Genomic DNA, 26,988 nt, shown 5'->3' with positions numbered 1-26,988 from the left:
TGTGGTTTTTCTGTAGGACTAGTTGTAGCAATAATAGTTGTAATGTTATGTAATAATAGCGGTGCAGGACATGAATGAGATCTCTCTTTCGTAAAGAAATGTCCTCACACACGGTCCACATGTCAACATTTTTGCCGAGCGAGCGCGTCATCTGTGAAATGTTGTAAGAGCGTCTGTTGGGTGAGTTTGGAGTCTCTTCGGTGTCACAGATCTCAGAATGGCAGCGCCGGCCCTTTTTTCACTATGACAGTCTGTTTCCTGTGCAGCCGCTCAGTCGCTCCATCAGCAGCACCATCAACAATATGGCTATATGCCGAAAAGACAGCTTCCTATGGGGGAGAGGTAGGCTTTTATTGCTTTTTTATTATTATTACCGTTATCATTATTGTTGTTCTACTTCGGACATTGCTTCCCAAGCACATAGCCTATACACCAAGCTTGTTGTGGGAAGATTTTAAGTACTTTCAGCCACATTATCTGTCTGATTAAGTCTGATCACATGAAATGCTGCTAATTTTAGATTTTGTGGGTTACAAATGGTTCTGCGGTTTATTTTATTGTTTAAAATTTTGTCTAATTTGACCACAAAACCTAAATTTCCACTATTTTCATACTGCAAATATTCATCCTTGAGCAAGAACTACTAAAAAGTCAAGAATATCTGTCCTTTTAATCGCAAGACAGATCAATAATCCATTTAAAAGAGTAGGTGACCAGCTATTTCCAGCCTATTTCTCCTCGGTTCATTCATTGCACACTTCTGATCGACCAGTGAAGGATGAAGTTGAGATAGTCTGTGGGAGGCAGTGCACTGCAGGTGTGAGGGAGGTTGTCAAGAGTGTCCACAGGTTTTGAATATAGCTACCGTATGCTTCATCAAATATACAGCATGCCCAAGTGTGACTGTCCTATTGTTGATCCTTTTCTTGTTGCCTCACAGCTCCACCAAAGCTCGTCCCAGCAGAGAGGAGGCCTAGTGAGAAGTCTGAGCTGCAGGATGACATCCAGGTACCGTGGTGAATATATATTTCCAAGGTCTTATATTAGAGCCCATCATTATTATTTTTTTCCATGTACTAACTGTACCCACTCCCGACAGCCTCGGCAAAGTTTTTCATAGCACACAAAGGCAGTTCATTTCATTCACCAACCTTCAATGGGATATGAAGGTTACTTTATAAAAAGAAGGGGACAGATGGCCATGGTCACATAACCCTCTGTTGAGTGAATCAGTGTCTGTGATGCAAACCTTGTTCCCAAGCTAACATCGCTGCTTGGATTCTCCACTTAATCTCACAGAAGCTGAGGCTGGAGATAAATCATGTCACGCCAGAAATCCACAGTACCGAACTCAGGGAGCTAAAGTGAGTATGATGAAATCTTTACAGTGGCCCTTCAGTGAGTCAGCATCATCTTCCTCTTTCTCAAGTGACAATGATGCAGCTTAAAGATACCCACATCACAAAATGCTCACTTTGACCAAATCATGCAATTGGCTGTGTTGAAACTTTTCCACAATATTTTCCATTACATGACAGCTTACATTTCATATGTAACCAAAAGTATTACAACTATTTTGCTTGAAAATCCCAGCTGAGAAGCTCCACTGCCATTAGGCTACTTAACACTTTAGGCTACTTTAACCATTGATCCATTGGGCTACTTTTTATGTAAAATGTTAATACTTTTAGCTAATTTAGCTAATTATTCCTCTAATAAATACAGCTGTTACTAGTTAATTTCCATAACGTTACTTAAAGCAAACTGTTTAGTTATTGTCATAGCTCTTAGCTAACTATGTAAACAGTTACCTTAAGCTTACTGTCACCTTATCTAACCACTTTTACAGCCACCTATTTCAACTGTGAAGCTACAACAAGCTAGCTATTAAACTATTACTTTAGCTATCCTAACTTTTATTGCATTGGACTTACTATAAGCTACTGTAAATGATTTGCTGTTAGCTGTGTTGGTAGGTTTAGCTAAAACGTTCACCAGCAAACTATTTCACCTGCTAATACCTTTGTTGTTTTTTGACTAACTCTTTCACCACTTGAAGCTATTAGCCTACTCTGTTAGCTTTATTAAATTGTTTAACTATTTCCAGGTTTCTTTTACTATTCTACTACTAAACCTGAAGTCCTCTTAAAAAACTGCAAAACATAACTAACTACTCTCACACCTGTTCATCATTTAGAGGTAGCCTAATGGTTACCATTTTACCCCTGACCTCTCCAGGAGGTCAAGTCAGGTCAAGACAATGATCCAGACTTCATTATTTTACTTTAAGTAACTATTTTGACTGTTACTAATAATATAATATGTTACATTATGAAACTTGACAATGTAATAAATACGCCCTATTTGGTTTTAAAAGTAGGTTAATGATCTGTTCATATGTTAAAGCACTGGGTGTAACACAACACATTTACTGTGAATGTGACAGAGTGGTGGTGTTGTGACATTTAGAGAGTATGTGCATGTGGCTGTCTGCATATTTGGACTTCCTGTTGCTTATGTCACTTCTTTGGTACAGACAGTGGTAACAAATGACACTGGCTTTATTCTGCTCAGTGTTTTACTGGCAGTATACCACAGCTTCTTAGCTGCACCCCCTCCCCACCAAAACCTAAAACACCCACCACTTGATAGAATACACCCTTCATTATTTAGGGACTGTAGCTACTTCCTTATATTTAAGTTAATTTTAATGGTTCATTGACTAGTGGCTGAAACAATGATCATTTGGTAGTTGATCATGAATCAATGACAAAATGTCAAACAATTACAATTGTGAGATTTTTTTTCTTCAAATACTATCAGTTTGAAACAACTAATCTACATCTAAAATAAACTTAACGTTGTAAACATGAAAATAAAAAACAAAACTTTGGCTTTAATATGAAAAAATAAAACTGAAACATGTTCAGAAGTTAATGCACGATCAGTTTGATGTGAAGTGTCAGAGGAGGTGCCTGATATATTGTTAAGGAGCATAGTAAACAGATTTGTAAATTTCAATTTCAGTTACTGTATCTCTGTTTCGTATTTGATACGTGTTATTGACTTTTTTTCTTCTTTTTTTTTTTTTTTTACTTTTTTGCTTTTTGTAGCAGTAAAAAGGTTGGGAAGAACAGAAGATTCTTACGTGGGAAAAAGAAATTCAACATGGACCCTAAAATGGTGAGTTTTTGTAAACAGATACAAACATATCTATTTGTTTTTTTGTTTTTTGTTTTTTTAACTCTGCAGCCTGATATAATTTTGCAGAGTCTTGAAGCTCAGTTGAACCTAGTTTCTGTCTTTTGAGTACGTTTTTACCACGTTTTGTCACTGATGTTTTACCACAGCTGAATATAACCTGTCTTGCATGTTGAGTGGTGTGGTTTTGTAGCTTCATTTGACCATCAGACAAAATACACCCTATATATTTGTGCATCACACCACCTTTAGCTGTGACAGGCCACGTACCATGTTAAAACAGTTCATGTGGGAGCACAGTATTTTTCCAGTTCGCCTGAGTCACAGTGAAGGAACAGGCAGCAATGACACTTTCACTCACTTCGGCGCTACTTTATCTAAAGGTTGAGAGCAAGATGACAGCAAAGATAACTCCACAGCCAGCTGATGTGTGTTGAAATGAGCGCTCTGTGATGTAGAGAAGTGCAAACAGTGCACAGTGCACAGGCACAGAGGACGAGCGATAGCGAGAAAAACCACATCCTGTTCCCTGAAGTGGGGCAGAAGCGTCACTTCACCACAGCGACCTCCATCTTTTCAATCCTTCCTGTCTGTGTCCTCTGTAAAAAAAAAAAAAAAAAAGAAAAGAAAAAAAGAGAGCTGAGTCTCTTAGCCTGCAACCGGCCTGTGCTCAGACCCGAGGACTTGTGTGAGTGGGCGGACAAGAAGCTTTAAGTCTTCTTTGGGAGGTCAAGAGGGCCTTTAAGTGGAATTGATTTGAAGAAGCACTTAGCAGGAGTACGCTTTCAGCATAAAGGGTCATGTTTTAACGTTCTGACTTTGAACAACCATTGGAGATTGGGCGATAACAACATGCAATATTCATTCAACCTTTCCTGTCTCTTGGCCTGGTGATTAATGGCAGCAGTGACTCTAAAGGAGAAGAAGAAAACTGATAAGAATTCAAACGCAACTTCCTGCTAAAAAAACAACATTTTACAACTTAAAATTCAACTTTAAAGATTATTCTCTAACAACCAACTGTGAGAGCGAGTGCACTGCAACTTGACTTATTGTGTAAGCAGCAAGCTGGTGGTTTCCAAATGGTTCTTCATACAAATCTGACCTCTTGCAGGGCATCAATTACCTGATTGAAAACGGCCTGCTGGAGTGGCTAGCAGAGTCAGTGGCCGAATTTCTGTACAAAGAGGAGGGGCTGAACAAGACCGCCATTGGAAATTTTCTGGGAGAAAGGTACAACACTCGCCCACTGATCTGGATAATAACATGTCGTAGCCAACCAAAGGATGAGTTCATATCCACAGTCCAGTACTCATTCCTTACACTTACATTTACGTTCAATTCTTTGTTGATGACATTATACTGTACATACACTAACAGAAACGTATTACGGTAAATGTGAAGAGTTTTTGAAGATTCAATGACCAAGCAATAAACCAATTCCCAACTACAGTAAATAACTATTTCAACTGCTAATAGCGCTGTCACTTTTAGTTTACTCTTCCACAAGCTATAACTATTAGCCTAGGCTAGATTGCTGCTTGCTAATTTAAACTTTTAGATTACTGTTGCTTTTATCTTACTTTTACTCAGTGCATTGTTGTTTCAATTGATAATAGATTTAGCTGCTGTGAAAACATTATCTTATTTCTTGGTAACTACTAGCAGCTGTTTAAATGTGAAGACTTTTTTGGGGGGTCGTATACGTAGCTCAGTGGGTTGTGCAACCGGCCCTGGTTTGAATCCCGAATCATTTCCTGTCTCTTTTAACTATTTTGTCAATTAAAGGCAAAAAACTACTACTTCTTTCAACTACTCTTGATACATACTGAGTTTACTTCACCTCAAGTATTATTGATAATCCTTTTGTGTTAGATGGCAACTTTGTACACTCCTGTATTGCAAAACATCTGAGTTTTTATGGTTGACTTATGTTCATAACTATATAAACTATACTAATTATGGCTACTGAAATTACGAGAACATTTGATTTAAACAGGAAACTCTGGTACAAGATAGTTTTTATTTAAACCACAGAATGGGAACTTCTTGACTCTGATGTGTGTGTGTGTGTGTGTGTGTGTGTGTGTGTGTTAATAAGCAGTTAATAAATGTGTTGTGGTCCAAATGGTTTTCATTTCCTATTTTCTTTTCACACAGGGAGGAGATGCACCTGAAGATACTGAAGGCCTTTGTGGACTTGCATGAATTCTCAGACCTTAATCTGGTGCAGGCCCTCAGGTTTGCACCCCTGAATTACTTACTAGCATGTTAGCGAGTGTCAAAGTCTGCATCAGATGTTACAGCAGTTTTGCCTTGAGTTGTGTCTGTCTGATGATGTGTTTTCTTACACCTCTGCTTCTTCTCTTCCTACAGGCAGTTTCTGTGGAGCTTTCGTCTCCCAGGAGAAGCTCAGAAGATTGACAGGATGATGGAGGCGTTTGCAACTCGCTACTGTGACTGTAACCCAGGGGTCTTTCAGTCCACAGGTATGAACACAGTGGGCTTCGTCTCGCCTGGTTGATGATAATAAGAGACAAGTTATCTGCTGTTGAGAAGAATCAATTTAGATTCTTTTCAGGGCAGCATCTCATCTTGTCCAATTGAAGTGTTTTTGCTCATGCAGCATATACAGACACCTATTATTTTTAATGGGTGCAATTTATGCGTCTGAAGCAGTGATAACGATGCACAGCTGAAGGAAACTCTGTCTTTTTTCTGTCTTCTCTCTTTCTCTGTGTGTGTGTGTGTGTGTGTGCATGGAATAGACACCTGCTACATCCTGTCTTTCGCCATCATTATGCTCAACACGAGTCTTCACAACCCCAACGTGAAGGACAAACCCAATCTACAGAGATTCGTCTATATGAACAGCGGCATCAACAACGGGGAGGATCTGCCCACCGAGCTGCTCACGGTCAGTGGCCTGATGTCTTTCTCATTTTCTTTCTTTGTTTTGTTTTATTTCTGTGTCATCACAAACATCTGACCCATTTTACATGGAATCAAAAGATGCCAAGAGGTTGCAAAACATTTATCTCAAGCATCTCCACCAACCAACCAAGGTGCGAGAAATATGTCAACACAACGATGTAACAGAGACTTGAACTTGAGATTTTAAGATCGAATCAGTTTATTATTGCAAAATATGCTGAAATTCCCCTGAAGTTAATCTTGAGATATCAGATTCAAGAGTGACCATGACCTTTAACTTCTGACCAACCAAATCTAATGAGTTTATCTTTTAGTCCAAATCGATGTTTGTGCCAAATTTGAGGAAATTCTCTTGAGGCACTATTAAGGTCTTGCGTTAACAAAACGACAAACGATAAAACATAACATAACAGTCTATCAAAGGCAAAACAAAATGTCAGATTACATTTTTTGATTAAATATCTTTCCATTGGGGCGCCGTGTAGCTCAGTGGGTTGAGTATGCTGGTGCCACTTTGCTGCATGTCACTCCCCCTCTCTCTGCCTCCCCATTTCCCTGTCTCTTTCAACTATCCTATCAATTAAAGGCAAAAAAGCCCCAAAAATATGTATAAAAGAAAAAAAATCTGTCCATTTATCTCCACTGAAAGTATTTCATTATCTATAATTATCTTGTTTTCATGTTTTTTTGCTCTGACAGGGACAATTTTTACATTTACTTTTGCGTCTTGACTATGAATGGCAATTAATGTATTTTTTTCCCATCTGAATGTTTTTGTATTTAGCTACTGAACCAAATGCTTCCTCCGCCTCAGACTAAATCAGGAACATCTTAGTTTTAAAACAATATTGAAAGTGATGTTTTCTTTATTTTTCTTCCAGAAACTTTACCAAAGCATCCGCAGTGAGCCGTTTAAAATCCCAGAGGACGACGGGAACGACCTCACGTTGACGTTTTTTAACCCAGATAGAGAGGGTTGGCTTCTTAAAATGGGTGAGACAATTATTATTATTATTATTATTATTATTATTATTATTATGTCTGTATCATTGCATTTTACTGTGTCGTGGCTTTCAGGTGATGTTACAACACCTCTGTAAACTGCTGTTTGTCTTTGTGGAAGGTGGTCGTGTCAAAACGTGGAAGAGGAGATGGTTTATTTTGACAGACAGTTGCCTGTACTACTTTGAATACACCACAGTGAGTATCTGTCTCTCCCGCTGCTATGGAAACCGCTCTGAAAACAAAGTATGAAAATGTCAACATCCGTCCTGTGGTTAAAAGGTGGAGTCTGTCTGACTATCTAATGTCTGTCTCCTCTTCCTGCAGGATAAAGACCCGATCGGGATCATTCCTCTGGAGAATCTGTGTGTCCGGGAGCTGCAGGACACAAGTAAACCGGTACAGTATTATTTACTGTTTGTGAATAAGAGTCACATTTCCTTCTGTCACTGAACTTAATGAATCACACAAGCTGCTGTAAACAGTGAGTCACAGCTAGGGCTATCAGAGGACTGTTAAAGCAAACAGTAAGCATATGCACATACAGTGACGGTGCCACATGTGTGTCTGTGTTTGAACAGTATTGTCTGGAGTTATATAACCCTAAAGGACAAAAGATCAAGGCCTGCAAGACGGAGAACAAAGGCCGGGTTGTGCAGGGTAAACACCAGTCCTATAAGCTGAGCGCAGCCAGTGCAGAAGAACGGGACAACTGGATCGAAGCCATAAGGTGAGAGCTGCTGATGCTGCGGAGGACACGTGGGAGGAACATGTGTCTCTGTGAGTCACACATGAGTTAAAAACCAACAGCGAAGATGCTACAGTCGCATATGAAGCTGCAGCTCGTGTATACAGGATGTTATGAACTGCTGTTTCCTTACTGGGACCAGTTACGTCCTGGAGACACGGCTGGTTTCCTCGCAACAGCTCAGAGTCTCTAGAGGTGATGGTGGCCGGGTTTGTTTACCTTTGGACAGAGGCAGGCTAGGTGTCTGCAGTCTTTATGCTAAGCTAAGCTAACATAAACTAAGCTTAAATCCAATGGTTATTCAACAGATTTTCTATGGATCTGTTTCCAACATCTGTGTGAATGTTAAAGTCTGTCGGTAGCCTATATATAGAAATAATGCTGAAACAATCAGTCAATTCATTAATAAGTTGATCAATAGCAATCTAAATACGAGCTTAATTTATTATAGTTCAATCCAGATGTCACCTTCTGTTTTGGGTGTGAACATCTGGAGATTAAAAAAAAACATCTGAAGGATCCAGTTGAATTCAAACAATTTCAAAATTTGTGGACAGGAAGTTTATAGTTTTATTGACTCAGCCATCAATTGATTACCGGTAGTTTAATATCAATTCTATGCACAATTCAGTCTGCACAGATTAAATGTAAATGGCATGTAACTATTATGGTTTATATGTCGGGGTCATTTTTTGATTATATTTGTAAACGTGAAAGTGAAACAAAACAGCGTCCTGCATGATCTCATTAAGAAAATAAGGAATCAATACTGAAAATAATTATTAGTTGCTGTCATAACTGGAACTATTTGGGCAAGCAAAACTGAGAGTTTCTGTACTATTTTTGATTATGTTTCAGTTTTAAACATTGTCCTAATCTCGTTCCTCAGGACGAGCGTCACCAAGGACCCTTTCTACGACCTGGTATCTCTACGTAAGAGGAAAGTCATCAGCAACACTTCCTCGTAGGACTCAAACTCCAGACACCAGTGGGAACAACTCATCAGCTCATTTCATGGATTATTTATCAGCCCTCATGTGCTTTTATGACTGACTAAGTCTCTTCAATTTAATCACACTTTGTTTCACAGAAATGTTCAAATTGGGAAGTGGCTCTCTTGTGAACTATTTGTGGCCCCACAGTGTGAAGTTTTCACGTTAACTTCTGCAAACCTGCTCGCACTACTGCTCCGGGATCAGGCGCTGACACACATCCACTGCAGAGGCAGAAGCCCGAGGGACGGCCAGGGGCAGGGAGGGCCCCATTGGTGGACTTTTAATGTATAAAAGTGGACTTTTAATATATAAAAGTCCACCAATGGCTCTAAAAGCGGCAGATATTTATTGGTATTATTTCATACTATAATATCTAAGGCTGACTGTTTGGTTTTCTTGTCTTATCTGTAGTATGTAGCACTTTGTAAAACCTCCACTGAGTGTTTTTATCTGACACTTCCAGAGAGAACATGAAACTTAAAGAAGCAGCTTCCTGAGGGATTCACGGAGAGTTCCCTCACTGATCAAATAATTCTTGCTTTATTAATTTGATGTTAATAGAAAAGCAGTTCATTAGTAAAAAACATTGTCAAGCTTTAATTAACTTATGACTAGATGACTGATTGTACAGTGTATTTTGTTTGGATTTACTTTCTGAACACGTATTGTAACTTAATGACTTTATACTGAGGAGGAGGAAGAGGATCCGACTAATAATAAAATAGTTTATTCCGACTCTCTGGGTGTGGATGTTTCTCCAGCAGATGGCGCTGCGTCACTACAACACGTCACCTCTCTAAACCAGGAAGTTACTGTAGGGTACAAAACATTTACTCTGAATGCGACTCACTGAATCGTGTTGTTCTTCTGTTGTTATCAGATGAAGAGTCTGATAAGTCAGTCTTGTCCTAGGAAGTTCCTGTCGTGTGTGTGTGGCAGTGTGTGATGCTGTGATACACAGACATGTGGTTTCCTGGGAGCTCATAACACACACATGCACACACAAAACAACAAACATATTTGCTTTTCGCACAACATATTTTCTCTGAGTGTATTCCTCAAACAGGCGAAGGAGTGAGTTGTTGACTCACCTGAGAAGAACAAACCTCCTCAGGCGCCTGCAAGGGACAGGACATGGACTCGTGTTGACTCTTCTCTGCCTCTTCGTTGTTTGATGTCCTGCAGACGTCACCTCTGTTCAAGTCAAAGTGATAATCACATATTTTCCTGCGTTTGAAACTGGACCTCGATCTATGTTTCATTGAGGCGACTAAAAGCACAAATTTCATAACCCTGAAAAAGGAAAAATGTCATGTTGTGTTAAATATTTGCCCATTAATTTTCAATAACCCCTGAACTAAAACATGTTTTTAAAAACATATCAAAACCAAAAGTTGAGATCTCTCATTAGTGAAAGCATTCAGACTCTCAGCTGTGCTCTGGTGTTTCCTGTTTTTCAAAGGCACACTGGCACTGCACACCTGTGTTTATGAGGATGCATACTGTAATTCACACCTCAGATGAGGACAGTGAACTCCAGTGAACTCTGTGGAGACTTCAGCGATCAGAAGAAAGAGAATGAGAAACTTAAAGGTGGTGCCCAGGACCAGGACTCCACTTGGACCACACTGAGATATCACACTGGTCACAGAGCAGCAGACTGGAACCAAACTGCAGCTCATCAGTTCATCTGCATCTCAAAAAACAATAATCTGTAATCCCCCTGATTAGCCCACACTGCACTGAGCTCCTGTTTGTTTTAATTCCTTCATAATCTGAGTGTTGTCAGTGTTTCTGAAGGCAGAGCTCTGTCTCCAGCTCTGCTCCACCTGCATCAGAGGTCGACACGTTGGTGTAGAGAAGGAGGCAAAGTTTGCAGAAGTGAAAACCGTTCAGACAAATTTTTCTCTACCGATATATAACCAGATTTTCAACATATTCATTTTTATGACTTGTGACAACGAGAATATTTCAAGTGGAAAGTCAAACATCTTTTTCATTATGCTTTCATAATTTAATCATCAGACCATGGAAAGTTTCCATCGAGCGTTTTTATACTTACTTACACTTGAACTGGCTGTCATTTAATCACACAAAAACAGTTTTTTAATTATTTTTTCGATATATTTTAATTAAAAATACTTTTTAAAAATTCAGTTTTTTCTACTACAAAATATGTGATCATTTGTGGATCCACAATAAACAATTCAATTTCTTCCAATGTCTCCTGGATGGGAAACAAAAGGCTGAACACAAAGAACGTCCTCGTCCATGTGAAGCAGTCTGAGTGCGTCGACAGACTCTGCATTATTCACAGCCGGTACGACCCACTCTGAACACTCACTCCGTTACCAAGGGTCCCTGTAAAGTGAAACTCGTGGACGACGGCACGACTGATCACTTTTCCTGTCTCCGTAGCAACCACAGGCTTGACGCAATAATCCACCCACAACCACCCGGGTGGTGTCATGGCTGCTCGAGTGCACAAATGTAAAAACATGAAAGGTACAGTAATCAATAATTTAATACAAAGAAAAAAAGCAACAACATGATGGCAATGAAATAATCTCTCATTGGAATCGTCTTGATCCTCATGTGCTTCTTTGGTGGAGACTCCCATGATGCACCAGCAAGGGACTTTCACCGGCAACAGGCTGCACTCGCGTCTTGTAAAGGTAACTTGACCTGGTTTCAGTGAGGTCACTGACTTGACTCTTGCATAATGTTTAACTATCAGATCCTCCGGCTGCTCTTTGTCACCCTGACGACGACGACTCCTCCTGCGTTTGGTCTCACGACTGGATGCAGTTCTTCTTCTGGTGCCCGTGCCGCCGCCGGCTTTTCAGTCCTGTTGAGACAAAGAGACGAGATTCATTGACAAGGTCCATGATTGACACTTTATCTGTGTTGTAAGTGTTTCATTTGGCTTTTAGTGAAGGTTTTCTCTAATGTTTCACTGCATTTAATCTTTAATAATATCTCAAGGACAAAATCCCATTTTAATTTATGTCAAGAGCATGGAAACAATAAACAGTTAGAGCAGAGAAACTGTTCATTATAGTTTTAAAACTGGCCCGAAGTGACAATAGTGTTGAGTCTACATGTCTGTTGAAAATGTTTTAAAAGGTAGAAAATTCAGTGGTAGAGAAATTAAAAGCAGTTTTTCCACATTCAGTGTTTACAGCTATTAAATAACCACTTGTACAGTACATGTTGAGTAATTGCTTTGTGACCAGTTCAATGAAGTGCGGGGGTACAACGGCCTTTGAAGGCCATATACATTTTAAAAAAAAACTACCAATGCCGATGCAGTGATGGGTGGAGCACATTTCATTAGAAATAAGGCACAGTGATAAAACTGAGTTCAGTGGAAGCAGAAACAAATCTGTAGCTCACCACAATCAAGAACTGATAACTTCTAATCAAGTTCATTATCAGGTTTTGGAAAATTGAAAATCATTTCCTTCATTTTGTGACATTTACCAGCCAAATTTATAAACAAAAAATGTAGAGATGAAATGAAATGAAAGAGATGTTTGATGACGTACCGTCCTCGTCTGAGGTGTTGAGGGTCATCATAGACATGCTCCTCTGCATGACCTTGGACGGCTTCTTGGGTTTGAGTTTTAGTGGACTTTGTTTTTCATTGATGTCAAACGAGTCCTCCTGCTCACTTTCTGCAATACCGTTAGACACTGACACATGGGTAGTCAGGATGGGTGTCGGTGTGGATGTGAGTTTGGGTTTGGGAATCGGTGTTGGTGTTGTTGTTGGTGTGGGTGTGGGTGTAGGTGTAGGTGTAGGTGTAGGTGTAGGTGTGGGTTTGGGGGTCGACGTTGGGGTGGGGCTCTGAGGTGTGACCACACCTTCCTCTATAGTCTCATTGCAATGATTGCTTCCTCTGCCCTTGAGGAAGTGCCTGAAGGAGCTGCGTTCTTTCTTCGCTCCGAACAAGTTCTTCTTCAAACTTCCCTTTCCATCCTCATCCGTGTCCTCTGCAGCTGAGCCAGGGCTCCGCAGGGATTCCCGGTCCACCGGCACCCTGCCGTTCTTGCTGGCGTGAACGTTGTTGCTCTGCGGCTCTTTCCGTTCGTTCAGCCCGTTCACCATGGGCGGTGACTTGATGCACGACAGGTCCTGTAGAGAACCTGTGAAGCCCGTGCTGTTCCCAAAAACAAGAGAGTACTTAGGATTGTGGTATTTATGAGCCGGCACCTTCATGTCACCCCCCTTGGTTTCCCCGACTGGGACTTGGAAACGAGACTTGGAGACGGGGGGAAGTGAGATTCTCTCCACATTTGGCTTCCTGATTGGCGTATTGATGGGCGGCTTGGTGATGTTGAACTCCCGGTAGAGGTCGACCTCCTCAGAAACGGCGTACATCTCCCTGAAGTCGTTATCGAAGGAGTCCACGACCTGTCCCGACATCACCGTGATCACGTTCCTGTTCATTCGAGAGGAGCTCCAGGTGAAGCTGCAAGAGAAGAGACAGGAAACCAACGTAAACCAAACCAAGTTCTTCCTGCATTGCTGAATATTTCAAGTAATGTATTGGTTTCAGTGCACTTTACTGTTGTTTAATCTGTATTGTTTTACTTTAAAATTTACTGATTTTATTGATTCTAATGTCGCTGTCTTCATGAAGCAAATTTGACGAACCGGGAAGAGGAGCTTCCGCTACAAACAAGCTTGAAAAATAGACGTATTTAATGTTTTTCGGGACAATTTTGCATTTTGGGGCTTCAATACAAGACAGACATTACATACGAGCAGCATGGAGGTATTTGGATGTTTTTTGGTGTGTCTTTTTGTTACGAAGACAGTTGGTATCCATTTGCAACCGTCATATGGACATGCACTGCTATGCCGAGACCCCCTGTAACTCAGAGAAGCCACGGAGGACTCTGAAACTTCTCCCAGCCCTTAGTCGACATAAGGGTGAGTAGATAATGAGTGAAATTTAAATTTTGGGTGAACTATCCCTTTAAAAAAAAAAAGGGTCCTATGTTCCCTGCTGTTGCCGGTCGATGGACTCGTATCTGGACTCTCTCTATCTATCTGGTCTGTCTCGCCTCTACCTGGTCTTTTTTTACTAAACTTAACCAACTACTTTCTTCATTGCCTAAACCCAACCAATGGGACAATTCCACTTCTCACAACTCAACTTCTCACTCAAAAATAGGCAAAAATCTCCACTTCCAAGGGAGCAAAAATTGCATGTTCCCAGCCGTCCTTCTGGGGAAAAGTGGGCAACACATATAGGAGCCTTTTTCTAAAAAAGGGTGTGTTGTGAATTAGCTCTTTAGCCCGGTAACAGTAAATATGGAAGTAGTGAGGAATAAAGGCCTGGTTCACTCTAACACTAAAGTAAACAAAGGCCACAGACACTATTTACAGTATAAGGAGTTAATGAGTAATGTTCAGAGGTGGAATAGAGTTAGAAGTGGATAGGGGCTCATCCCTATGTTCCCCAGGTTTTATGTTCCCCGCTTATTCAAAAAAGGCAGGATAGCAGTAGCATTAATATGTTGGTTAGGCGTTAGGGTTGGTTTAGTTAATTATAATAATAATAATTAATTAATATGTTTCCTGATCCTGATTTAAGAGCTTGGGACAGAGCTATGCCAGCTGTTTCTCCCAGAAGTTAAGCTTTCTATTTCACTTTAAGAGTGGTATCAATCTTCTCATTTAACCACAGCTAGGAGAAATAAGCAGGTTCCCCAACATTCAAAAGTTTAAATGCTTTTCACATCAAGCTCAGGCCTGATAAAAAAAAAAAAAGTTTATGTTTGTAGAAAATCTACCTTTTGGATGTAAAGATTTAAATGCGAAAATCAAAAACCACACCCAGTAAAACCCCAATAAGCAATGACTGTGACCACAGAGCTCTTAATGTACAGTCATTTACAGCATTAGAAAAATGAGTAGGAGAAGGTTTGCACAGAAAACTTGACATTTGAATATAAACTTGAGTCATTGCCGCTTCACACCTGTCAAAACACAACTGTGCTTTGTTTCGCTCGGCACGAATCAGTCGTTCTGGTTTCGACTGAATCACAACTGAGCTGAAAACTTCTTCGCCCCTGATGTGGTCAGTCGTGTGGTTTACCGCTGGACTCAGACCAGGTAGGACAGATAGGTGAGTCACCGTGAGCTTAACTCTTTATTCTGTATTCAAAACATTTTAAATCAGATTATTATTGCACGCAATGTGGTTCAAGTGAGGATGTGGTCTGATAAATGTCAGATGAAGGATATTTATGATTATGACGTCACCTATTAAGACATATTTAACATCAGTCACTATGACTGTTCTTGTCCGTTTAAACTGCAGCCTGCAGCGTTGTTGACAAAACCATGAGTCAACACTGGTATCTGTTTACAACTCCACATCTCATGTTTATATACCGCTCATAAATTGTGAATACAAGCAACTTTAAGTGATGACGAGGTTTCCTAAACAATCATTTCTTTGAATCATTTAATGTAATCCTTAATAAAATACAGAGATGTAAAACTCAGTAGCAAATTATTTCATGAATAAGCTCAAAGATGAGAATCAGAGTGAATAAATTGTATTTTTTTTAAGTATCCCTGGTTGATGGATTCACTTAAATATTTATAGGTGTTATCTGAGCTACTTTTGATACTATTTTATTCACTTTTTACTATTATTATTATTGTTAAGTTGAGATGAGGTGTAACAACAGTGCTTTTGCATTACTTCCAAAATAACAAAACAAAAATTTATATTGATTACAAGCTTTGTGTATGGTTGACAAATATGTTCCATCAACTTTTTTTTTTTTTTTTACTTTTACATTATTTTCTCCACTTTAAATAAAGCATGTAAACATATGTGAAGCAGCTGTTCCACCCAGCACTTGACCACAGGTGACGTTAACTCTGCCACTGTTCATGTTTATATCCACACACAAACAACAGCACTGATGTCTGTCTCTCCACACATTCAAGTGTAAGGGTAAAAAGACAAGCTGAAGGTTTTGTAATTATTTCTCTGCACCTGATTTATCGCTTCTATAAGCACTTGAAAAGCTTTTTGCCTGGAAGTAATAATCTCACATGGGTTCACATGCCTGTATCTATCAGAGTTCGTAATGACTAGTTGACAAGCGACTTTCTGCTGCGTTGCAGGCGCTGCTGCTTTCAGAGTCGATGTTGCATTTAATTATAGAATTATTATGATCATTATGAGGGAAGTTCTAGAGAAGTAAATGTAAATATCAAAACCCGCCTAAAATTGGTACAAGATTAGGAATACATATTATATTTTAGGCTCTTAGTCTCTCCTCTGATTGGCTGACTGTTTTCTGAGTAATTCATTTAGAAATATTGAAGCTTTTAGGCAAAACACTCAGAGAAACTAAATCCTGCAAGGTGAGATGGTGGCTCCAGGTGGGCGGGGCTTGGTGGCTGCTTTGTTGTGACATCACAAAGATACAGAAGAGCTGATGCTTCATTTCAATTCTCAGTTTCTGAATGCTGTGTGCATTTATCTGTGTATTGAAGCTTTGATACCTTTTATATAGATATAGAACCTCTTTTTTTTTGTCCTTTACATATTTTTGTGTTTTTGGTTTATTATCGTGTTGTGTTGTATTATCTTGTGTTGTATGTTGTGATTTGTGACAGTGGAAGGCTGTGATCTTGTGTGTTTCTTAATGAGCTTGTCTTGTTATTGCAAAATGAAAATGAAAAAGAAATTTAAAAAAAATATACACAGAACCTCAAACTGCTTTATAATCAAACACGTGGACATCTACCTTTATACACTATAGGACCTTTAAAATGTACATTCACTCCTGTCTGTGTGTGTGTTACCTCACCTGTACGACCCAAACATCACTTTCTCTCCGTCCACCAGCATGTACTTGGAGCACAAAGAGCCAGGCAGCTTTCCAAAGGACAGGGCCAGCCCTGAGCCTTTCACCGTTCGCACTCGGAGATTCTGTAAAGAAACACCCGCTTAATTACACACTTCACCTGGCTTAGCATCACACAGGTGACACAGAGTCAACGCACTCAGGCACAGCTATCGGAACGAGCTCTGATGTAACTAGTTGATTTAAGGCGACGCCAAGGTAAACTGCGCTCAGATACCTTACGACATAAAGTCAACTTTCTCAATAAATACAGGACAAAACCAAAACTCTTTAGCCGCTTCTGTTTACTTAAAAGGAAGGAAAGGTGACATGAAACTCAGCTCAGAGTGGACTCACGGGGAGGAGGCTTTCCTCCGCAGCATCAGGTTACAGCCTTTGGATCTGCACTCACAATCTATGAATGTTCATTTGTGAGAAGTAAGAGTAACAGAGCCCGGTGCTCTGAAAAGGTCTTTCACAGCCTTATCAACTGACACCACTGGAGCCAGGTACTCCAGTGCTCCAGTTAAACTAGACTGCAGCGACAAAACTCAGATAAGGCTGGCTATTGTGTCCCAGAGGAGATAGGATGACAGTCTGGGCTCAGTGCGCTGCTGTTCGCTCTTCACCTACACCGCTACAACGCTCGCTGTCGTCCCTCAGGATCTGGAGCTCAGTTTTAAATGTTAATTCATTTTGTAAGACGATGATATGACGAGATACGAACGATGTGAGCTCTTAATGTCACCTGAGTGATGGTGTTCAGGGCTCCAGAGTGCAACTACATGTAATAATGTGTTTAATAATAATAATAATAGGTCGCACTGGTGCACCTGACGCTGCCCGGGTGAAAACATGAATTTATTTCCCAGGTGCATCATCGCTCTGTGTTCCTCCTGTGACTGAACTGGATTTTAATTTCAATTTATTTTAGAGAAGATCCAACCTGCCTTGGTGCTGTTGCTGTCTCATGGGGTCACTACAGACACCGCAAAGCTGTATAAAATCGCTAAAAGCTGATTGTAAAAGTGTGTCTCACGAGTCAAACAGCCGCTTGTCCTCCCGTGTTTTAGCCGGGTCGATATAACAGAGCTTTATTTTAAAGTGTTAACTGGGAAAAGCCGAGTTCTCCTCTACTACAGCTGTGACGGTACGGAGACCTGTTACAGTCTCACAGTACATTTCGTTAATATAAACTTCAACCTCAAAACATGTCGCTGGCTTGTGTGACAGGTTCTTGAGTTTTATTAATGTTTACATCAGGCTGAGTTCAACAAATCAATAGTCTATATACTACTGTGATTTAAGTAGTTAAATATGTAATTCATATCAGAGTTAATATCATCATAATAGTGTAGTGGCAGGAAAGACTAATTCACCTGTATGTATTAAAATATTGTGACACCTAGAACAACTTATTGCTTGTGTCTATTGATTTAAAAAGTTGAAATATTTCCATGTATGACCCACTTAAAGTCAGAGGAAAAATGTTTAGGGTGTTTTTACTGTTCTCAAATGTAAAAATGTGTCACATTGGACCGGACCCTCAACAAAACATTTTTTATTGTAGTGTAGAGCCCTGTATAAGCAATGTTCAGCTTCTTATGTTAGAGGCCCCATACTGAAGGAAATTTATGTTCTCAGGAAAATCGCTTATCAAATTAACCGTTAATCGATTGACGGTCAACCAACTAATGAGTAATGAATTTATCCATCATTTGTATCCTTACTCACAACTCAAAGCGACGGTGTAGAGGCGTGCATTTGGTGGGATGCAAAAATTTGGGTGCACCTAAATTTTGTGCTGGTTCACCAAAAAAAAGTTAGGCGAACCAGTGCAACCAATGCAAAAAGTTAGTCTGGAGCCCTGGTGTTGATGGGTGTTAAGCAGTGTTGGGAAAGTTCACTACAGTAGTTCAAAGTTCAGTTCACAAATTTTAAAATGAACTAGTTCAGTTCATAATTCATAATTCAAAATTTTGAACTAAGTTCACGGTTCCAAAACTGAACTAGTTCATAGTTCTTTTTTCTTTTTTTTTTTTTTTTCATGTTGCTACAAGCTATTGTTTTTCAAAATTATTGCCTCAGCCCATATCGAGCCACAGACAGCAATTATTTTAGCAGTTTTAACCAGTGGTATTAGTTATAGTTACTACTTTACTTAAAGCAGAAGTGAGTGATATATTTGTGTTAATATAAGTCTTAAATAGTTATATCTTCCGACAGCAATCACTTACATAGAGTGTTTGGACTGAAACACGGGTCTGTCAGTCACTCTGCTCTGCTCTGAGCCGAAGAGAAAACATTTATCGTATCCTACAGTTTTTATCCAATGAGGAGAGAGAACGGCATGCAGGGCTGTGTGTGCAGCCAAGGAACGCCGTGAATGTGGTGACGTAGCGACGAGGACTGTTATGGTGCGTTCAAGGAAACTCTTATTTTTCCGACCGTGAAGTGGTACCAGTTCGATCTGGTACGAGTTCACCGGTCGGAAGTTACGAGTGGCCGTTATAGTGACTTTCACCGGTAAAACAGGTCGGAAAAACACGAGTGGGTTGCCTGGAACGCTACAAAGTCGTAAGTTGTGACTTGAAGCTGTAATTTACGATTTCAAAAGCCTGCCTGGAACGCAGCATTAGCGAAAACGACCGGATCACTCACTTCTGCTTTAACTGTAACTGAGTTACAACGTGATGAAAGTAATTACCAGGAAAAGTAACTATTGCGTTACTATTTTATAAAATAAAATTCTCAAATATGTCAAATTACTTGGACTTCCCTCTCTAACCCCCGTTTATCTTTTACTAACCAACTGGGTCAGTATTCCTCCATACAGACAGGCTTAGCAATGCGCTGTATCACTCCGCCTCTTCCATGCACCGCTGATCCAAACAGCTGATTGGTGTTGCCAGATTGGCTGGTTTTTCCGCTACATATTAACGCCTGTTTACAGTGTGTTTTAACTGGGTTTTTGCCCGGAAGGCTCTATGGAGATCTGGCACACTACTGAACGAAGTCATACTTTGAGAGAGCGCTGTTCACAAGCGCCAGAATGAACGCGTTCACAATAACGTTCATCTAGCGGAAATACAGTACGTTCAGTTCACGTTCGCCCAAAATATGGACGAGTTCATGAACGATCAGGCACAACACTGGTGTTAAGTGAGTGTAAGGCCTCGGTTACACTTGTAGGCACCCATGATTGTAGCGGAAAATTATTCTGACATGCACAATGGTTCATCATCGACATATTATGCATATTCGAACTACAAATCAAAACAAGTCGAAAACATCCACTGCTCTACTTATCCATGCATGTTGAGTCATAACAGGTTTACTGGATCAAACACGTCTGAGCTCATGCTGCCCCCTCCACCGTTTGCTCAGTCCTCACCCGCACATGCATCGCATTGATCTGCAGCCGAGTGCACATATCCAAGAAGTGGGGCACTCCCTTGGCCTCCAGCACGGCGTAGATGGCCACCCCACGGCGGGCGGCATCCAGCAGGTCCTGGAGGATGAGTAGGTCTGTGAGGTGGTCCATGACGATGGCCAACACCTGGGGAACACAGAGGGGACGGGGGTTTAAAACCAACAGCACCAACACATTGTTAAAAATGAAAAAAAAAACAATAAAAAAACACCAAGGTCTTATTTAGTTGAGCTGCTTCAAAACAAAAAGACCAATGAAACTTTTCACCCACAAACCCTTTTTCACTACTTCCACTGCCAGGGAAAACAGTGACACCCAACACCAAGGCACGAAGCTGATGAAGCCTCAGTGGAACTCGTTTTACCAGGTGACTAAAACACAAGGTCTCTTCACACAGCTTGAATTCAGGCCAGTGAGCAACCGCAATTAACATGCACTGCTTAATTAATTAACCAGCAGTACCAGAAGATATCACAAGACATGAACATGATCTTACTCCAGTCTCCAACTATAAAACTGCCCTTGAAACTGAACTGCCCTTTGAACAACGGGCTGGCCACCTCCTACGGGTCTGATGGCAGCCCAAAGTATGCAAGAATTAACATAATGGAGAGAGGTAAGATAATTAAAAACTGAAAATGAAATAATTAAATAAAATAATTGTATTAATAATAAAGGAGAAAGAATAAAACAAACAAAACAAACCCAAATTAAAAAAAAAAAAAAAGAGAGAGCGAGAGCGAGAGAAAGAATAATTAAATGAAACCCACTCGGGGGGGTCTCGGTGCTCAGGGGCAAGCTGGAGGTCTAAAAGTTGGGGATACAGTACTACTACCTATCTTAACTTGTGTATTTTGCTTTTTCCTCTCTCTCATCCATCCCTTTGTCTCTGTTTCTCTCTCATTCTCTTTACTTAATACTGCTCACCTCTGCACTCTCTCCTGGCCAAAATATCTCACACCAGAAGTCATTCACACACGTTCACACACACACACAAGAAAAAATCTTAACCCACCTTTTATTATTTATTTTTGTATTTTATTTTATTTCCTTTTACTTTTTGTCTTGTTTTGTTTTTTTGTTTTATTTGTTTGCACAGCTAAAAAAATTACACAAGTAAAAGTAACAATTATAACAATTTGAAGTGTACTTGTACTTTTTGTCTTGTTTTTGTTTTGTTCTTGTCTCCCCTCTGTTTGCTTATTTGAAGTCTTGTTTGTGCTGTAGCCTACTATTGCACCCCTGCAATACTTAATTGTATGTCTTCACACTATATTGCATTAATAAAAATAGATAAATAAATGAAAAAATAACCAGCAGTGTCTCAGGGACATCACCATTACAGTACCACTACAGTAAGCAGCAGCTTTATGACTGTATATCTTTTTAAACACACATGATGACCATAGAGTATTTTACAGCCACATGGTTTTATATATCTAAAGTCACGTGAGGCTTTTTTCCATTTCCTTACTGCAGCTCTGGTCGGACATGTCTGGACCTGATCCACAGGTTTTACAGACACTCGATTCACGTATACATTACGTCTAGATACCAGCTTTGTTGTGTATTCAATCGTACGTATAAATGCACAGTGACACATCAGACTTGAGCATTTATGACAATTCTCACACCTCAGATCACGCTGTAATTATACAAGTGGAGTTTTATCAGTTGGGAATGGCTCTCGGTTGAATGATTTCACGTGGTTTTATTTTCCAGATCCCTTCACATTGCTCCCTTCGACATGCACTCATTCACACTTTTATTTTGCTGATTTTCTTCAGATTTTTGACAACAATTTCACCACATTTGACTAGAAATCTAGCTACTTCCTATGTAATAAGTTGTTGTATTATTTTATCATGACTTTATCTCATTTCACATTAATGTTATTAACGTTTTTCAGATTGACGTCAATGTTTACAACTAGTTTTAAGGTTCAGTTTTCGTCTTTTTTGTGAATCAATTGGCCTACTGGTAGTAGTAGCAGCAGTAGTAGCACTGTACTACATTACACTACATTAACTCTCTTAGTGCTACACTACAGTGGCCACCAGTGCAAAGACTCCTTGTAATGATTGGCGGATTGATAGATATTAATAAAATAAAATAAAATAAGATACAATACAGTAAATTAAAATGGAAATTAACTATAGTCTGATTGTCTGCTCTGTTTCTGTTTAAAATCCCCAACACCTCAAAAAGAAAAACAATGTTTTCTCTGTCATTCAGAACAAACTCCACCTCTTAAGCCTCTGGAGCTAAAAGTCAGGTCAATCACAGGTAAACGCTCCTCCCACTTTAGCCGTGTTTTTTTTTTTTCTCTCTACCCACCTGGCAGCTTTAACCTGTCACTGGGAATCTCAATGAAGACATGAAGGAGAAGAAGAAGCTGTTTGGCTGCAGGACCGTGGGGGAGGATCACTGAGTCTGTATCTTTCTGCTGCTACATGTCCTGATATGCAGTTGACATTTAAAACAGCTTTACTTTCAACGTCTGAGCCACGTATGAGTCAGCATGTCAAAACCTGCAGATGGCTCATCGTCACGTTGGGTTCAGATTTTATAACTGATGTCATTGGCCCTTCCCTGGAAAACTCCTCCGCAGGGTTTTATAGAGTATTCGGTATCAATAGAAATGATTGCCTGCGGACAGTTCTGTACCTGGACCTGGCTTTACTGCAGAAATCAGTTCATGATCTACATTTAGTTGCCAGTTTATTAGGTACACTTGGTTCATGCTAATTTCTGCCATAAATCCTCCTTCATGTTGAGTTTTACTTGGATTTTTACCAGAGACATGCTGATTCACGTGTTGTGAAGAACGTGGTTTATAGCATGGAGTTGTGCTGAGCTTTGCAGAAAGGTGTTTTGAAGTATTTTGTCCATCTAGGTTAAAGAGTTCGTAGCATTGATGATGGAAATTCTTGGTAATAACTCTGTAAACCGTCACTTTTATTTTCACTTCCACATTCATAGTCGATCTGAGTGGATTAGCCCGAACTCGCTGAAACTTGTGTGGGATTCGTGACAGACAGTAAAGACTCTCAGCAAAACTGTGCCCCACTTTTGTTGTACTGCTTTGATTGGGTTTTAATCACAGTTGGCGGAGAATCATTGGATCAACAGGATTTTATAAAATGATGACAGGATATATGATCATGAAAAAGCTTTCGTTTTTGTTTTTAGTCAAGTTGATTTCCACTGAAGCTGCAACTAACATCACTTCTAATTTCTTTATTTGTTTGTCAGTCACATTTTCATGAATTAACACTTTAAACTCGATTTGTCCAAAATCCAAAAAACCAAACAAACAGTTCACTATCATATAAAACTAAGAGTTACTAAGACCTACTAATACTTTACTTTAAAGGGACAACGAGGAGTTTTGGAAAGCAAAGTGTTCTGATACTACATTTACCATGAGCCTCCGCACGCACGGTGAAATTCTTGGACCGGCGCAAGACGGACATCCTGCCAAGAATGTTTTCATTCATCAAGAATGAAAGTCGGAGGTTCAAAGACGATCACATACCGTCGTAGTTCCGACCATAAACGGCGATTCAGCGGCGTTATTATCATGACCCGCCGGGCAGCGTCCGCGAAACCGAAAGTAAGGAAATGCTGGTCGGCTCACCCAGCGTTTCCACCATTAATTAAAATAACAAAATAACGAAACAGACAAAACGATACATTTATCGAAAATGGAGCCATTAACAAGTGTGGGTAGAGTAGATTCATCCACATTAATGTGAGACTTTTTTATAACCAAATACAAACTCCTCGTTGTCCCTTTAATAATATAAAGCTATTACTGTATGGTCCAAATAACTTCTCATGAATTTCCTGTTGATCGACTATCAGTCTATTGTTGCTTAATTTGTAGGCTTGTGTTGGTGCTGACATATTTACTACTATCCAATAAGAAAGAACTTAACGAAGTAGAACAAGATGATGCAGAGTGATTATGGTTTGGATGTAAATCAAATCCACAGAATGAATCACCCAGTGAGCAGAGCTGCTTGGCAACAGAGCCCATCGCCTCAGTATCGATGACAATTACCACAAAGAGACAAAGAGAAACCGTGAAGACACGATCATTGACCACAAAGAGGCACAAATGACCCAAAAAAAGACAAAGAGAGACCATGAAGAGACAAACAGAGACCACAAAGAGACACTAAAGAGATTAAATGTGACCGGGAAACTCATAGGGACAAAGAGAGACTGGAAAAGAGAGACAAGCAGTGACCACACAGAGACACAAAATGGCCACAAGTAGTGACTGTCAGAAGACACAAAGACACAAGCAATATCCAAAAAAGAAACACAGTGAAACCATTAAGAGTCCGACAGAGAACGTAAAGAAACACAAAATTACCAAAAAGAATTAAACAATGTCCACAAAGAGACAAAGATGGAGCAAAAGAGACATACAGAGAGACAATGTGTCCACAAAGAGACACAGAGATAAACAGTGGCAACAAAACAACCATAAAGAGTAAAACGATGTCCACAAAGAGACCCCAAATGACCACAAGGAGACATACGTGATCAGTAGGAGATACTTAGCCTACAAAAAGACAAACAATGTCCACAAAGAGACACAAAATGACCACAAAGAGTCAAACAATGTCCACAAAGAGACAAAGTGAGTCAATAAGGAGACGGTTACCAAAAAAGAGACAAAGGACACAAATAGACATAAAGAGAGACAACATAGAGATAAACCCTGACAACACATGGAGATAAATCTCCTCTGTCTCTTTCTGTCTGCCTCTGTATTGAGGAGCTGTGGGGCCTTGTACGAGTCTCTACCTGGGGACTCGTTGCCGCATTGTCCGTCTATGACAACGTCCATGTTGGACAGGTGTTTTCTCCATTTATTAAATCAGTTTTCATAAATTTAAACTGTCGTTCGCTCCAGATTCAGTTTCATGATAACAGACTCACAGGAGTCATGTGGAGTGACAGTAATGACTTTTAGCCTGGGGGGTCTCTGTCGTCTTCTGTGGTAGAGGTGAGCCACAGTCACATGATCACGTGTAGCCAATCATTTTGAATTTGCCACAACTATTACTCACATGCCGGCCAAGTAGGCCAGGGCGGTTTTATTACAAGAGCGGTTATTTTTCAGACAAATGCTTTTGTGTAACACAACCTGGAATCTCCGGGTCGCCACCTCCTTAGAGAAGTTTATACATAAACTCAGACTCTGGGATTAAGACTCAACTTGTTTGACAAACTGGTCATAATCTGCTAAATCTACCCGCGTTAATCCCTCAGGTGGATGCCCTTCTGTCTGAGCTTCAGTTCAACAAAGTTAATAGTAAATGATGCTGCGTTTTGACAATGTGTTTGAACTGTCCTGTGGGAAAATCAACAATAAGGAGGGTGGAACCAGGAAATTTGAGCATTTATGTAGGAAATTGGGTTTAAAATCATTCATCAATTATGGGGACGGTGCATAAAACAGTTGTTTTTCTCATTTTGGCTGATGTTTCTACTAAGAATGAATGAATAAAGTGACATTATAGTTTGTTTTTGTCCATTTCTCTTTTTTTATCATTTAGTCCAGAAATATCATTGAAAAACATCACATGTTCACTCTGGGTTTTGTAGGCCTAATGATTGTCATGATTGTGCAATACTTACAAATAGCTCTATGGAAAAAACTCTACACTTGATGTTAACACATAAAGCTATAACTTTCTAACTTTTTCTTTCTATCAGTTTTCTCTCAAATAATTAAATTATTACTATTATTATCATCTATTAGTCTATTTTTCAGTCAGAAAATCCAAATATTTTTAGGTTTAAGTTACATCTGATTGTGATCTCAAGATGTTTGATTTTGGATTTGTGGTAAAATAACCATTTTATTTTGTTCATCTTTAACTTTGAACAGCTATTTTCTAATAGGCTACTGATGTGATACGATTAATTGATGATGAGGTGAGTCAGTCCTGCAGTAGGCCTAAAGCTGTAGTTAGTTACCTTGTGTGATTCCTGTATCAGCCTCCTCACCACCTCCTTGATGTGCGGCCCTGTCTCTTTGGGGGGGTGGGCGTACACGTTGACCCGGGTCACCCCCCGGTACATGCCGCTGGTGCCGGACCAGCCGAGGTCCAGAGACGGCACCGCGACGTCCGACATCTTGGGCCAGTAGGTGGAGTGGACCCCAGAGTCCGCGCTGGGCTGCGACTCCTTGTTCTTCTCCTGCTCCCCGGTCTCGGAGTCGCTGTCCGCGGCCCCGTCCCCCGCCGCGTACTCCTGAAAGTTTTTCCGGATGGACTTCACCTCCCGGGCGGAGAGGAAGTCCTTGACGTTGTCCTCCTTGAGGCGCATCTTGAAGGCTCCGTCGCCGCTCCGCAGCAGCTGCTCCAGCGCCGCTCGCTGCTCCTCGCTGTAATAAAACTCCGGTTTAGACTCCGGGATCTTGTCGTTGACGTGGTCATCGTCCAAGCACCTGAGCTGGGACTCCGCCATGACAGACAGACAGACACACGCTCCCCTCCTCCGGTCGCTCCTGCTGCTGCTCCTGCTGCTGCTGCTGCTGGTTGCTGGTTGTTGCTGCTGCTGCTCTGCAACCCCCGCTGCTGTAGCCTAGTACCTACCTGTGCGGACAGGTACGACAGGTGTTCCGGTGATACCTGCCTACGGCTCGCCTCAGGTGCAAGGAGAGGGGGCGGAGGCACTGGCTGACTGCTGCTGCTGCTGCTGCAAATGTTATTAGAAAGCTTCCTCTCATAAGTTTCAGAATAAAACTTTTTGAAGTTGGTGGGAACT

At 40.4% G+C, this 26,988-nt stretch overlaps 2 protein-coding genes across 2 annotated transcripts; one reads left to right on the top strand and one right to left on the bottom strand.

Annotated features, from left to right (window-relative positions):
• Positions 1 to 272: 272 nt before the first annotated feature.
• On the top strand, positions 273 to 9,585 carry cyth4a (cytohesin 4a). Its single transcript, XM_083976774.1, has 13 exons — positions 273 to 342; positions 941 to 1,008; positions 1,300 to 1,364; positions 3,114 to 3,183; positions 4,316 to 4,434; positions 5,362 to 5,442; positions 5,578 to 5,690; positions 5,970 to 6,118; positions 7,017 to 7,128; positions 7,259 to 7,335; positions 7,465 to 7,536; positions 7,719 to 7,867; positions 8,775 to 9,585. The coding sequence occupies exons 1-13, from the start codon at positions 303 to 305 to the stop codon at positions 8,851 to 8,853; spliced, it is 1,194 nt and encodes a 397-aa protein (XP_083832900.1). The 5' UTR covers positions 273 to 302; the 3' UTR covers positions 8,854 to 9,585.
• Positions 9,586 to 11,672: 2,087 nt separating this feature from the next.
• Positions 11,673 to 26,688, bottom strand: fam83fa (family with sequence similarity 83 member Fa; the record flags this gene model as incomplete). Its single annotated transcript, XM_083976982.1, has 5 exons — positions 11,673 to 11,728; positions 12,429 to 13,354; positions 16,728 to 16,849; positions 20,158 to 20,322; positions 26,197 to 26,688. 5 exons carry the CDS (start codon positions 26,686 to 26,688, stop codon positions 11,673 to 11,675), a joined length of 1,761 nt encoding a protein of 586 aa, XP_083833108.1.
• Positions 26,689 to 26,988: the final 300 nt, after the last annotated feature.

The sequence above is a fragment of the Trachurus trachurus genome (assembly GCF_905171665.1).
Source record: "Trachurus trachurus genome assembly, chromosome: 8".
NCBI classification, from domain to species: Eukaryota; Metazoa; Chordata; class Actinopteri; order Carangiformes; family Carangidae; genus Trachurus; species Trachurus trachurus.
The sequence above is the reverse complement of the archived record's forward strand: the minus strand, read 5'-3'. Positions and strand labels throughout refer to the sequence as shown.